Source organism: Cebus imitator, unplaced genomic scaffold, assembly GCF_001604975.1.
Source record: "Cebus imitator isolate Cc_AM_T3 unplaced genomic scaffold, Cebus_imitator-1.0 Scaffold74, whole genome shotgun sequence".
In the NCBI taxonomy this organism is placed as follows: Eukaryota; Metazoa; Chordata; class Mammalia; order Primates; family Cebidae; genus Cebus; species Cebus imitator.
In genome coordinates this window covers 425,279-439,965 of record NW_016107389.1, presented here as the reverse complement: position 1 = coordinate 439,965, position 14,687 = coordinate 425,279, and the positions used below count along the sequence as shown (strand labels likewise).

Genomic DNA, 14,687 nt, shown 5'->3' with positions numbered 1-14,687 from the left:
TTTATTTATCATCCTGAACCCAGTGAAGAAATCAAAGCTGCATAAAAGGGACTCCTAGTTGTTGCTCTCGAGGGCAGGTATAATTTAGGTGCAAGACCTTGTAGCATAATGTTTTGCAAGTAGTGGATGTTCAATATCTACAATTAATGAATTGTAGCACTGTATTGCTTGAAGGAAGTTTATAACCTGTCTAGAACAACCTTCTCAATTTTACAACTAAACTAGGAGATTCAGGGCTTAAATCATGATTGAACTGATTATTCCTGTTAAATCTGTGTGTGAACCATATGTGAACATTCTTTGAAAATGTATAATAAGCATTTCAAGATTCCTGTTTTAATCATTAACATTTAGAATTCTAGGAGATCTTTTGGTATACAGAGAACTTATTTCTTCCAAATGTTGCTTCAGATGCTGAGAAGATGGTAGAAGATAGGGAAGTTGTAGTTTACTATCTAGTTTGTTAATGCATATGAAGTAATTTAAAATGCTCTTCTTCCTTTCTTGTCACTTACTTTTAAAAAATTCTCTAATGATTGAATGATTTTAAATATTTCTTAACTGGGTGAAATGGAAACTTTGTATTGAAGCCAATCAAGTTGAAGATGCCCACTTGTTAATACACAGAAAATTATTTTCTTATTAAGGCCAATTAATGGGATAAACCGTTTTAAGAGAGTACTTTGAGAAAAAAAATTCTATTTTAAATTTATACATGTAACTGTTTAATAAAAACTAAGTCAGACAACATTTAACAAAACTAAATTGCCTTCTTTTTGCTTCCATAGTCAGTCTCGAGTTATCTTGATTTTAACCTACATTTTATTTTCTAGATCTTCATTTCAAATCTCACTACTTAGGTGTATACAGCGTGTTTGTATATTTGTGTGTGTAGAAATGTGTGTGTGAATGCAACAGGCTTTTAAACCAAACTTAATTCTAAATTTTAGTTTTAAATATGTCCCAGCCTTCTGTAACAGACAAATGCTTATGTTTTTTAGAGTTATATTGCTTAGGTGTCATAGTTTTACTAGGACCAACTTGAGTTGATTCTACTTTGGAAATCTCTGCCCTTCTCATTTCTGTCGTCTCTCTCCTTAGGGTCAAGATCTTGTGACCATTTACTGGAACTATCTTGAGTCTCCTATAAAAAACTGTTAGTCTCTCTCTACACCAGTGCTACAGCCTGTTCCCAAATCGATCTTCCTAAAAAACTCTTGTCATGGTACTATGCTCAGAAATCTTCATAGACTCCTTACAGTCTGCAGATGAAGTCCAGATGCTTGCTTCACAATAATTTCGTCTCAAACTATTTTTCCTGTCTTGATTCTTATCCCTTAGATTCACCCACCTTTTGCTTTAATGAAATTAGGCTCCTGTCTCATGAGCATGCTCTATTCCTTCCTGGTTCATGTCTTTGTTAGTGACATCCCTTGTCTGATCTACCTTTCCCTTTTAATGACAATTGTTTAAATCTTGTCCATTCCTTAAACTTTAAAGCCACATTTGAAGTCCACATCCTTTTAAGTACTCTAGCTAGAAGGAATGTCTCGTGATCTCTCAGTAGGTCTCCAATAACGCTTTGTTCCTTTTAGATTGCACTTATGGAGACCTATTTGCATTATAGTTGCCTGGCATTACTGCCTTGACTAGTTTGTCTCCAGGAATGACTATGCCCTTGTTATTTATTGTAACTAGTGTTTTACAGCCAAGACAGTGTAATCGAGTGATTAAGAATGCAGTTACACATTCAGCCCACCAGTATGAATCTTGGCTCAAGAGCCTACAATATTGACTTTAAGCAAGTTATTTATCTCTAAAAGTTACTTTCCTTATCTGTATAATGGAAAATGTCCCTTCAGATGCTTCTTAAGGACATTAAGATAATGTGAATTTCTTAGCAGTAGCAAGTGCTTAATAAAATATTAGCTATCATATACAACAAATGTTTACTGAACACTTAAACATCTCTGTCTAAACAAAGCACTCGTTTTGATTATTTCAACAGTCTTTAGGCCTTCTTCAAAACAATGAGTTTATACTTGACAAGGGTCTAAATAGGCTTACCCAACAGTCCTTCCCAGAATAGTATGCCCTGGGAGAGCCACACTGGGAGCCCTGGACTGAGCATCAGAGGTGGAGGGGAAGAAAGCAAGCAGTCAAAATCAGTTTGTATTCAGCCAACAAAAGTTTAGAACTTCACCCACTGCAGAGGTACTCTACTATAGTTAAATGGATGTTGTCAGTAAATGTGAAAAACCTTTAAAGAAGCCTGGAAACCAAGGATGAAATACAAATGTGGGGAAGAAAAGTTCATTTTCACCCACACACGTAAGAACCTTGAATATGTGGTAAGTCAGGAGAAATAGCAAATCATGGAAGAAAGACGATGAGTGAAAAAATTATAAGAACATTCGATGGAGCTAAAGCCAACCAACCAAGTGATGGTTAAGGGCCTATACCACTGCAGTGGAAGTAGGAAAGGAGGTAATTTAGGGAAATGGTAATTAAAATGGCAAGTTTCATTTATTTCATTTATCCAGCCATTTTGCAATCAGAATGCTAATTTCAAAATCCTGGGTAAAACATGTCTAAGAAAGGAGAAGTGAGGTAGATGGAAAGAGCCTCAGAAAGAAGTGGGGATATTTCTTACTCTGCACAAAAGGAAAGGGAAGAAAGGGTATATTTGGAGATGAAAAAAGTATGAGTTCAAGCAGGACATTTTTTATTTTGGCAAAGAAAGTCATCAGGGAGTAATGTCAGGAGAAAGGCCAAAGAAGATTGGATGCCATAAAAGAATAGCACATGATTAGGAAAAAAAAGGGATGAGTAAAAGACTATTGAGTGCTAATTTTCAATGGAATGAAAATCGTGAGTGTACAGTGAAGCCAACCTAAGAAAATATCCATTTCTTCAGCCATCAGAAAGTAGGACCTAAAACTGATAGAATTTTTTTAGTATTGGGGATTGTTGATGGGTTTGTGAGAACATTTAGGGAGAAAGTTGCATTGAGAGAAATGAAGGCAAGAGAGAGGTGACAAGCATACATTGGAGAATTTTGATGTGATGAAGTAAAAGCAGATTTTCTACCAGAGAACAGAAGAATTCAGAAAGTAGTCAATGGAGGGAATTACTTTGACTTCATTTCAGAAATGAAGACATTAATTTTTAGTATATTGGCACGTTTTAGAAAAGAGAAAAACTTCAATATAGCAACCAACCTGTACTTAGTAATGCCATTAGGGTTATTTCTGTGGCATTCCTAGAATTTATTTTTTAAATATTTATTTTTTATTTTGAGATGGAGTCTTGCTCTGTCCCCCAGGCTGGAGTGCAGTGGCATGATCTCGGCTCACTACAACCTCCATTTCCTGGGTTCAGGCAATTCTGCCTGAGCCTCCTGAGTAGCTGGGATTACAGGCACATGCCACCACAGCCGGCTAATCTTTGTATCTATAGTAGAGATGGGGTTTCACCATGTTGGCCAGGCTGGTCTCGAACTCTTGATCTCCAGTTATCTGCCCACCTTGGCTTCCCAAAGCGCTGGGATTACAGGTGTGAGCTACTGTACCTGGCCTAGAATTTGCTTTTCAGTTTGCCAATGTCGTGGCAGGTTTTTTGTCAATGCATTAAAATCTATTTCATCCTCTTGATTTTTTAAAGTTGATGTTTATCAAATTAGTACATGCACACATCTGAAAACTAACACTGAAAAGGCTAAATAGCTGGGCGAGGTGGCTCATGCCTATAACCCCAGCACTTTGAAAAGCCAAATTGGGCTGATGGCTTGAGCTTCAGGATTTGAGACTAGCCTGAGCAACATGGCAAAACCCTGTCTCTACAAAAGAAAAAAAAAAATTAGCTGGGCATAGTGGCTAACACCTGTAATTCCAACTATTAGGTAGGCTGAGGTTGGGAAGATTGCTTGCGCCTAGGAGGTCGAAGCTGCAGTGAGCCATGTTCATGCTACTGCACTCCACCCTGGATGACAAAGTGAGACCCTGTCTGGAAAGAAAGAAAAAAAAGAAAAGGCTAAATAATAAACAATGGTTCTCTGTCCCACATGTCCTGTTTTCCTAATCCTTTTACTCAGAGACAACCTCTTTCTCATCTTAGCTGTTCCTCCTGCTATAATATACCTTCACATTTCTAAATAATAGGCATATTCTGCTATCAATTATCAATTTTAGGCATTATCTACTTATCTTTTTTATGGTAAATAAGAGTTTGGTTCTCTCACTCGGCCATCTCTCTGCTTTACACATTTCTTCCCCACCCTTCCAATGTAGTTGCATTGCAATCTTTTTGTTAAATCAGTATTTGCATTATTGTGCCTATACAAATATTATTCAAAGCTCAAAGCTGAAGTGTATTTAATTGTGATTTTCTTCCTTTTTTAAAAAATAAACTTTATTTTTTAGCAGTTTTACAGAAAAATGTCAAGGTTGTACATACAGAGTTCTCTTACCCTGGACTGTTTCTTCTATCAACAGTTAGTATAGCACATCTGTTACTACAAATAAATAAATACTGAGACATTATTATTAGCTAAAGCCTGTTGTTTACTCAGATTTCCTTTGTTTTTGCTTAATGCGTTTTGTCTGTTCCAGGACCATTTCCAGGATACCACATCCAGGATACCCTGAGTTGTCATGACTCTTTCTGCTCCTCTTGGTTGTGACAGTGTCTCAGCCTCTCCTTGTTTTCTATTACTTTGCTGTTTTTTCCCTCAGGTAAAACATGCTTTGATTTTTTCCTTGTGGTTGGTGCTTTTTGTATTATTGCTATTTTTTCCCATGTCTTCCCATTGTGTCTCAGTACATTTTCCCATAGCCCACCCACACTGGGTAATCTAGCCACTTCAACTGTTTTCCTTCAAGCCCTCCCTCCTGGGGACTTCTCTCTGGGTCTGTGCTCTCTGGGCTTGCTGTAGTATTATCCTTGGACTTCTCTTGCTCTCCAATTTGGAATTGCCTTTACCATTCTCCTGGCATGTATTACCTGTATCCTGAGACTCAGGCCCTCCTCTTTCTTGGTTTATTTTCTTGTGTTGGTGAAGTATAGTTTCCAGTAGTTCCTTTAATTTAAAAGGAAGACACAGCAGAAAACACTGTGAAGACAGATGGCAAAATGCCTGCTTCTTGAGTCATGTTGCTGTAGTATGTATTGGTTACCTTTTTAAACTGATTGCACAGTGGTAATCCTAAAGATTTCCTTTGCTTTTCGCCTGGGTTGTATTCTTTGCTTTCTATACCCCACAGTTTCCTCTTTCTTGATGTATTCCCTCATTTTGCTAAATATACAGAGTAGGTTTTTAAAAACAAATACATCAAAAGTCTATTTTTCTTTTTTTTTTTTGGAGGAGTCTTGCTCTGTTGCCTAGACTGGAGTGCAGTGGTATCTCAGCTTACTGCAGCCTCTGCCTTCCAGGTTCAAGCGATTCTCCTACATCAACCTCCTGAGTAGCTGTGATTACAGGCATGAGCCATCATGCCCAGCTAATTTTTTTATTTGTAGTAGAGATTTTGGGGTTTCAACATGTTGCCCAGGCTGATCTGGAACTCCTGACCTCAGGTGATCCACCCGCCTCGGCTTCTTAAAGTGCTGGGGTTATAAGCATGAGCCACTACGCCTAGCCTATTTTTGAGACTTTCTTTTACCCTAATTTTTATAGACAATTTGCATATAGATTGGAAAAGTTTTCTCTTGAAATTTTGAAAACATTGCTTCATTATCTTCTAGCTTCCAGTGTTGCTGCCAAGAATTGCAAAGCCTGCTGATTGGTCTAATCTTTTGTGATCTGTTTTCCTCCTCTCCTTGGAGACTACAGGATCTTCTCTTATCTCCAGTGTTCCGAAATCTCATAAAAATTTGTAACAGTGGCCAAGTGCGGTGGTTCATGCCTGTAATCCTAGCACTTTGGGAGGCCAAGGCAAGAGGATGATTTGAGGTCAGGAGTTCAAGACCAGTCTGGCCAATATGGTGAAACCCAATCTTTACTAAAAATACAAAAAAAATGAGCCAGGCATGGTGGTGCGTGCCTGTAATCCTGGCTACTTGGGAGGCTGAAGCATAAGAATCACTTGAACCCAGGAGGTGGAGATGGCAGTGAGCCAAGATTGCACCACTGCAATCCAGCCTGTGTGACAGAGTGAGACTCTGTCTTTAAAAAAAAAAAAGATTTGAAACAGTGTGTGTGTGTTTTCATCCTGTGTGGCGACTTTCAGTCAGGAAACATGACATTCTGTTGTAGAAATTTTCTTGAGTTATTTCACTCATTATTTCTTCCCTTCTGTATTCTCTGTCTTCTCTTTCTGGAATTTTTCTATTATTTGAATATTGGATGACCTGGATTTGATTTTTGCTCCTATTTTTCATCTCTGTCATTTTGCTCTACTTTCTAGGAGTTCTTTTTCTCATTTCTGATAGTTTCTATTGTTTTTTTCTTTTTTCTTTTTTTTTTGTTCCCCTTTCCAATTTACATGTTGAAAATTGTTTCTGTTTTTAACAGCTTCCTGTTCTTGTTTCATAGATGCAATGTCTTCCTGTATCTTTCTGAAAATTTTAGTGATGGTTTATTTTTTAAGTATTTTTCCCCCTCCTGGTTTTTGTTTCTTCCAAATTGTTTTTCTATTTTGGTATCTCTTCCATGTTAAATGTTGTCCTCAGATATGTTAATCCTTAGATGTCTCCTCCTGATTAGCAGTGGGATTTGAAAGCTGATTGGAAGCTCTGTGTGTAGTTATGGGGCTTGTCAACTTAGAGCATCACTGAAGAATGATCTTATTGGGCTACTTGTAGGGGACTTTCAATGTTGGTATCTCTGAAGTTTTTCCTCTTGAGCTAGTTAGGTTCCCCCAGAGAAGAGATTTCCTGTTGCCTGTTTAGCAGGTAAAAGTGTGGCTGCCAGCCTTTATAGAGGGCCAGCATTCATTATTCAGTATGTATTTGGTCACTTACCCTCAGACTCCAATTTTTGATAAAAGTATTCATGCCCTCAGCTGGGCCAGTCAACTTCTAATGCAAAGATTGTTTCTTTTTCCCTCTCTAGAGGAAATATTCTCCAGTTGTAGAGAAAGAAAAAAGATCTTCCTGATTCTCAGTTTTTACCAATACTCCTTATTTTAGCCAGTTACCTCCCATTCTAGAGGTACCTATTGTTCCTTTTGTGGTGCTTTTTGAGTATTGTGCTGTGTAAATCAGGTTGGTTCTATGTTTTTCCTGCTGTTGGTTTAAGATTGGGATTTCTTTTGTTTGCTAGAAATGTTACTTCCCTTCTATCTGCTTTCCAGCTGACAAAAGTCTTGCTCTCTCCTCTCCTGTTTTTTCTATCTCTGTAGGTTTAAAAAAATAAAAGGGAAAAATTACTTGCATTTTTACTGGGACTAGAAGGTTGAAATTGGTTGTGTATTTTCAATTTGCTATCTTAATTCAGAAATCTGTACAACAGGCTGGGCACAGTTGCGGTAGCTCATGGCTATAATCCCAGCATGTTGGGAGGCTGAGATGGGTGGATCACTTGAGGCAAGGAGTTCAAGACCATCCTACCCAAAATGGTGAAACCCCATCTCTACTAAAAATACAACAATTAACCAGACATGGTGGTGCACGACGGTAGTCCCAGCTATTCGGGAGGCTGAGGCAGAAGAATTGCTTGAACGCGCAAGGCAGAGGTTGCAGTGAACCAAGATCATGCCGTACTTCAGCCTGGGTGTCTTAGTGAGACTCCATCTCAAAAANAAAAAAAAAAAAACAAAAAAAAAAAAACAAAACAAAACAAAACAAAAAAAACCTGTACAACAGTCTTTTTAAATGCAATTAGTATTCATATACTTTATTCAATTTTAATTGAATATATATATATTTAATTCAATCCTCATTGAATATATATATATATTTAATTCAATCCTCATCGATAGCATTTCTTTCCAAATTTTTGCCCATATTGAAGTTATTCTTTTTTTTTTTTTTTTTGAGACAGAAGTTATTCTTTTTTTTTTTTTTTTTGAGACAGAGTTTTGCTCTTATTGCCCAGGCTGGAGTGCAATGGCGCAATCTCTGCCCACTGCAACCTCTCCCTCCCAGGTTCAAGTAATTCTCCTGCCTCAGCCTCCTGAGTAGCTGGGATTACAGGCACATGCCACCATGCCTGAGTAATTTTTTGTATTTTTAGTAGAGATGAGGTTTCACCATGTTGGCCAGGCTGGTCTTGAACTCCTGACCTCAGGTGATCCGCCTGCCTTGGCCTCCCAAAATGCTGGGATTACAGACATGAGCCACCATGCCCAGCCTAAAGTAACTATTTTTTAAAAACTGCCAATATACTAAAAATTAATGCTATTATTTCTGAAACTTAACTTTCCTTCTTTCACTACTTTCTCATTTCTTCTCTCCTATTCTCTCATTACCAGAAAATCTGCTTTCATCTCCTCACATTAAATCCTCCAACTTGTGCCTGTCACCTCTCTCTTGCCTTCATTTCTCTCAATATAACCTTCCCCTTTGATGTTCTCTCAAAGCAGGTTGTTATAAAAGTGGGCCCAGCCCCTTATTCTTTCTCTCATATGCTCTCTTACCCTTCTGCCCTTCTGCTATGAGATGATTGTCACAGATGCCAGGGCCATGTTCTTGAACTTCCCAGGCTCTGAGCCAAATAAGCTTCTATCTTTATACATTACCCAGTCTGTAATATCCTGTTATATCAGCAGAAAAGGGACTAAGACGTTAATCTTTATCAAATTAAAGATATTTCTTCCAAGAATTTGTATGAATGGTTGTACTGTTGCGTTAATTTTTTTCAGGATCTACTGGGATATTTTTTAATCTGACAATATTGCAAAATACATCAAAAGATGTCCTCATATTTAGCCATCTTTACATTTCTGGGATAAATCTTACTTTGTCATGATGTTTCAATCTTATAATTGAATGCTGAATGTATAATATATTTGATTTACATTTTAGTCAAAACTTCTAATATGTTAGTATGCAGTTTATCACTCAATTTGCTGAAGTGTATTTCTACTCAATACTAAGTAAATGTACTTCTAGTGTAAGAATTTTGTACCCAGATTCCAGCAGAATTTTATGATTTTTTTTTTTAGCCAAGAGGTTACTACTAAAGAATTTTATGATTTTGCTCATGAAAATTGTTTGCTTCTATTAAGAGATACTAACTGTTCAATGTCTTATATATATATATATTTACCATGCATTTTTATTAATGTTTTGAAGAAAAGATATTTAGCTGGCCTGTTAGATTATAGAGTTGGATTAAAAGATAATGTAGGAATAACAGGACAATACATTTGCCATGTCATTTTACTTTGGTGCCCTATTCTCCCCTTCCTTGGTGGCTGGAAGACTCACAGAATTTGGTTAGAAATTTAGTTCTTCTAGTTATTAGCTAGTAATTTCATAGTACTTATCCTCTGTGAGTCTTAATTATGTCATCTACAATAACTGAAATTGTAACAATTACCATTTATGGCTGGGCCAGTATATGCTCAAGAACACACCCACAAATTGATAGTTTGTATATATTTTCAGCAAGGGAAATGTAAATTATACACAGCTATTAGTGGAATACAGCAAATGGGTATTATTTGGACCATTTGTCAGAACTTCATGGTCCTGCACATTTCTGACTCTTAAATCTAACAGGTAAATGGGTGAGCCATGCCATTATCAAAATATATATTCCAGGCTAGTAACAGGTTGTAGGATAGTATAGAGAGCATATTAAAAACTTGATTCTTGGGAAGCCCTTGAAACCCATGTTGCCTCTTATTGCACATAACACTTCCTCATGTGATTGGTTTTTGTTTGTTTTGAGACGGGGTCTTGCTTTGTTGCCCAGGCTGGAGTGCAGTGGCATGATCTCGGCTCACTGCAGTCTCTGCCTCACAGGTTCAAGCAGTTCTCCCACCTCAGCCTCTCAAGTAGCTGGGATTACAGGGGTGAGCCACCTCCCTGTAATCCAGCTAATTTTTGCATTTTTAGTAAAGACGTGATTTCATCATATTGCCCAGGCTGATCTCAAACTCTTGACCTCGGGTGACCTGCCTGCCTCAGCCTCCCAAAATGTTGGAATTACAGGCGAGTCACCTCACCCGGCCATATGATTGTTATAGAGCTGAAGTGAGACGACATAATGTGATAGTATCGAACATAGTACCTGCTGCATTTCACTAGTTTTGTAAAGATGAGTACTTACCTAAGTTATGTGCTGGATACTATGCCAAACATGAGATGATGCGTTTTTAAAAGCATACTTGCTCTAAAACCTAGTGGGTAGGGTAAATAAATCACACATACAGTGTATAGTCACCAGTGGCTTAAGGTAACCTACAAGCTAGGCTCTGAACTCAGACAGCTTATCTATCATCCACAGAGCTGGCTGGTTACCTCAGGAGGTGCTGGCCAAAAGAAAGAAAGGTGTGTAGCCACAGGGCACAGCTAAGGCACAAAATTTTGAGAGAAGGGCACATCCTGGAGCTGCAAATGTATGAGTGCTAGGTTAGGAGGACAGATCTTCAGATGAGGCTAACGCAGAGGGCTGTGCAGGGTCCACATCAGGTAAGTTCTAAGACGAGAAGCTGCCTTATCCCTCTGTTGCATGGCTCAGGGTCCCATTAACTCTACAGTTTGCCAAGTTGACAGTCCCCTGCCCTCAAGGACCAACTGAGTGCAATTGTTTATAGGCCAAGAAAGCTCGCTGGCTGGTTACTTGTTTTCCTCGACGGCTGAGATCACTTCTCAGTGACCTACAAAATCACATCCATATTTCTTTTTTTTGTTTGTTTTTCGTTTTGAGATGGAGTCTTGCTCTGTCGCCCACGCTGGAGTGCAGCGGCGCGATCTCGGCTCACTGCAACCTCCGACTCCCGGGATCAAGCGATTCTTTTGCCTCAGCCTCCCGAGTAGCTGGGATTATGCACCTGGCTAATTTTTGTATTTTTAGTAGAGATGGGGTTTCACCATGTTGGCCAGGCTGGTCTCAAACTCCTGACCTTGTGATCTGCCGACTAGGGCCTCCCAAAGTGCTGGGATTACAGGCATGAGCCACCGCGCTCGGCCTATTTTCCTGTTTCTTTTTTTCAGATGGAGTCTTGCTCTTGCCGCCCAGACTGGAGTGCAATGGTGCAATCTCAGCCCACTGCAACCTCTGCCTCCCTCATTCAAGCGATTCCCGTGTCTCAGCCTCCTGAGTAGCTGGGATTACAGGCACGCGCCACCACGCCTGGCTAATTTTTGTATTTTTAGTAGAGATGGGGTTTCACCATATTGGTCAGGCTGGTCTCGAACTCCTGACGTCGTGATGCGCCCGCGTACGCCTCCCAAAGTGCTGGGATTACAGGCGTGAGCCACTGAGCCCGTCCAAGTCCACGTTTCTATTCTCCGTGCTTTAACCTAAAGAAGAAACTCAACGTTTACTTGAGTTACTTGATAATCAAGCTTCCTCCGCTGGGACACTTCATCTTTTAGGGACCTTCAGGCTACTAGGCCCGGGTTCGAGGTGCAGGGTTCAGTCCCCCCCCCCGCCTTTTTTTTTGTCTTCTATTTTTCCCTTATAATTAAAAAAGCACTTCACAGTTAGAGGCAGCATTTTAGAACTGGAGCGTGAAGCCAGAGCATTTGTCTCTTAGTGACCTGCCAACTCTTGGTTCACTTTCGAGCTCGGTGGTACAACACCATTCTCAGATTCGACGGCTAACTCAAAAGGATACGGTGACCGTCGAATCGAAAGGAAATCGGAGAGTCTTGGTAAAAGCTGAATGGTTCACCCGTTAATACCAGCCGAGAGGAAAAAAATTTCAACCAACCAAAACAAAAGTTAAAAGGGCCACGCTTTCTATTCTTTGCTATTTGGCAATCTGTTAATGGTGGCGTCTAGCAAACTGCAAATCAAGCGCCCGCCGAAATCCGCTGGGTAGTGGGCACCGGGTGCGGCCCAGTCCCGAAGCGCGGTGGCGCGCACAACCGGTTACTGCAGACTCAGATTTTCTGGCCCCGCCTCCTTCGGGCCCAGCTGATCGCCGCCGCCCATTAGGCCCGAAACCCAGGCGCCAGGAGCCCTGCGCCCTCCGCTCCCGGCCCCCGGCACGCCCTGGGCGCGGCAGGCTGCCGGGTCGGGGCGCGCACCTGGATCCGGACCCGCAGCCTCCGGGCCCCGCGGGCGCATGGGGGCGGGAGGCGGGGCGGCCTGGCGGTGGGCGGAGCGGCGGTCGCGGCCGTGAGCCCGCCCCCCACTCGCCCTCGGCCGGCTGGCCGGCGCGGCCATGGAAGTCTACATCCCGTCCTTTCGCTACGAGGAGAGTGACCTGGAGCGGGGATACACGGTAGGCGCGGGCCGCGGCCGGACAGGGCCCCGCGAGCCGGGCCTGCGGCTGCTGCGCCCAAGAAGCACCCGCGGCCGCCGCCGCCTTGGCGCAGGGGGTCCCCTCGCTCCTCTCTCCCCTCCCCCGGCCCAGAGGAAGGACTCCGCCCTGGCGCGGTTGTCAGGGAAACGGGCGCCCCTCCCTGGCGCTGCGGCTGCGGGCGCTCGCAGCCCCTCGGGGTCCAACCCTTCGCCTCCCGGCTGAGCTCCCGGCCTCGGGGCAGGAACGCGGGGAGTCCAGTCCTCGGACGCAGCGCTCGCCATTCTCCCGGCCACCCGCCTTCGGGCGCCCAGCATGGGCTGCGTTTCTTTCTGGCACAGCTGCCCCCTCAGTCCAGACAGTAGTAGCTTCGCGGCAGGTTCACGCTGGCTTCCAAGTTCTGTACAATTCGTTCAGCTGGAAAACCTGTTTTTTTTTAAAAATCATTTGTAGCTGTTTATTAACCAAACTGAACACACGTATTGATTTGAGATGGTTTCCAAAGATTTTGAGTTCTGCAGTTCCATGAAATGGCAAAATCACTTGCTGGTCACCTGTTTCATACCCACGACTGTGGTCACCGAGACATGTGAAACAGGACGCGTGGTCTCAAGAGGGAAGGGGAGCGCAGAGACCAGGGCATGGGTCCTTTGAGTACAAGTTTACTCAGTGAATTGTTGGTGGAGATTTCCCAGTGAATTCAAAGCATTCTTTCCTGGACAGTCATTGCTAGTGGGAGAAATGTCTGAGAGGGCCTACACCTTGGAGGAATTTATTTCCAGTTGTTAAAGAGCTGGGAGGGTTGGAGGAAGATTGCAGGACAGTCTGAAGGGATTGTTATTTTATTTACACCAGTCACTCGCTCGCTAAACACCCTTTATGTTAGTTTGACGGAGAGTGTTTTTACTTCACTCCCCTCCTCTAAACATTACTGATATTTGGTGACAGTCTGTTTGGGCCCTTGTGTTTTCTTAGTTGGGACTAAATTACCCTCTCAAAGGAAGATTTAGAATGAAAAACAGTGATTGAAAAACTAGTCCAGGAAGTGGGTGGGTTTTTAGAATCGAGTAGACTGCTGCGTCAAGTGTTCTGAAACAAGTTGTTAAAAGTGCTTTCCTTGGGAAGGAAACTGCACGGAGAGGGAGCTGTGCTCCATAGTGGCAGTTGTTTATATAAATTATCCTTTCCAATGCATTCACATTTCGTTAGTCTGTATCTTTCTTTAAAAAAAAAAAAAAAAAAAAAAAAAAAAAATCCTAGTTTTTTTTTATCTTTTTTTTTTTTTTTTTTTTTTTTAAAAAAAAAAAAAAAAAAACCAAAAAAAAAAACCTCGAGTTTGTTCAAGGCTTTTTTTTTTTTTTTCTTGGAGATTTTAAACAAGTCTCTTAAGCCTAAAACCTTGCTTGTTGTTTGGTCTCCCAGGTATCTCGACTCTCTCATCAGCACTGTCAATGGTCATAGAGGTCATAGAGGGCTTACCATCTATGGGACATTCTTTTAGGATATGAAGATAAAAAGGCTCCTTGTTAGGGGCGTTGGCTTTCAAAGAAAAGATGAAGTTGATCTCACTGGTTCAAGCTAAACGTTAATTACCTGCAGAAATAAGCACTTTGAAATAGACCAAAATTAAGGCTCATTGCCCATTATCGATTTTTAGTCTGTTAGTTGAGCTATGTCTTTCTCCCAAAGCTTTATGTATCTTTTTATTATTTGTATTTATGACCAGGCATGTGCCACACTCCAGGTTGTGAATTAAATTGATTTGAAGGAGCTCTTTTTTGGACAAATTCGGTAGAGTTTGAAGATTGCTTATGTGATGAGACTTCGCTCTTTAAATATTTGCTTTAAAAAAATCCTAACTCATCCAGATTGGGAGCTAAACTGTTAAAATCTCTATCTTTTTTGAGACAGCCTTCTTTTGTCACCTAGGGGAGAGTGCAGTGGGGTGATCTCAGCTCACCGCAACCTCTGCCTCCTAGGCTCAAGTAATCCTCCCACCTCAACCTCTGGAGTAGCTGGGACTCCAGGCACACACCGCCACTCCTGGCTAATTTTTAAATGTTTTATAGAGACGGGGTTTCTCCATGTTGCCCAGGCTAGTCTAGACTCCTGTGCTCAAGCGATCTACCAGCCTATATCTCCCAAAGTGCTGCGATGACAGGTGTGAACTACCACACCCAGCCCTAAAATACCTTCTGAAGTGATTTTTTTTTTTTTTTTGCCTCTGTGAATTTGTGAAGCCGCTGTTAGGTGCTTTTCCCCTCTGAAAAACTGGCTTTATAATTGTACAGCAGTTTTTTCATTCAACGAATATTTACTGAGTGCCTG

At 41.2% G+C, this 14,687-nt stretch overlaps 1 protein-coding gene across 3 annotated transcripts in view; it reads left to right on the top strand.

Annotated features, from left to right (window-relative positions):
* Positions 1 to 12,063: 12,063 nt before the first annotated feature.
* Positions 12,064 to 14,687, top strand: part of SNX24 (sorting nexin 24) — a 165,565-nt gene continuing 162,941 nt past the window's right edge. The window contains exon 1 of one of the 3 annotated variants that reach the window (XM_017531845.2): positions 12,064 to 12,341. In XM_017531845.2, coding sequence (XP_017387334.1) covers positions 12,282 to 12,341 — 60 coding nt within the window. In that variant the 5' untranslated portion in view covers positions 12,064 to 12,281. The remainder of the gene's footprint in view (positions 12,342 to 14,687) is intronic. The other 2 variants (XM_017531847.2, XM_037739724.1) reach the window with 2 other exon arrangements.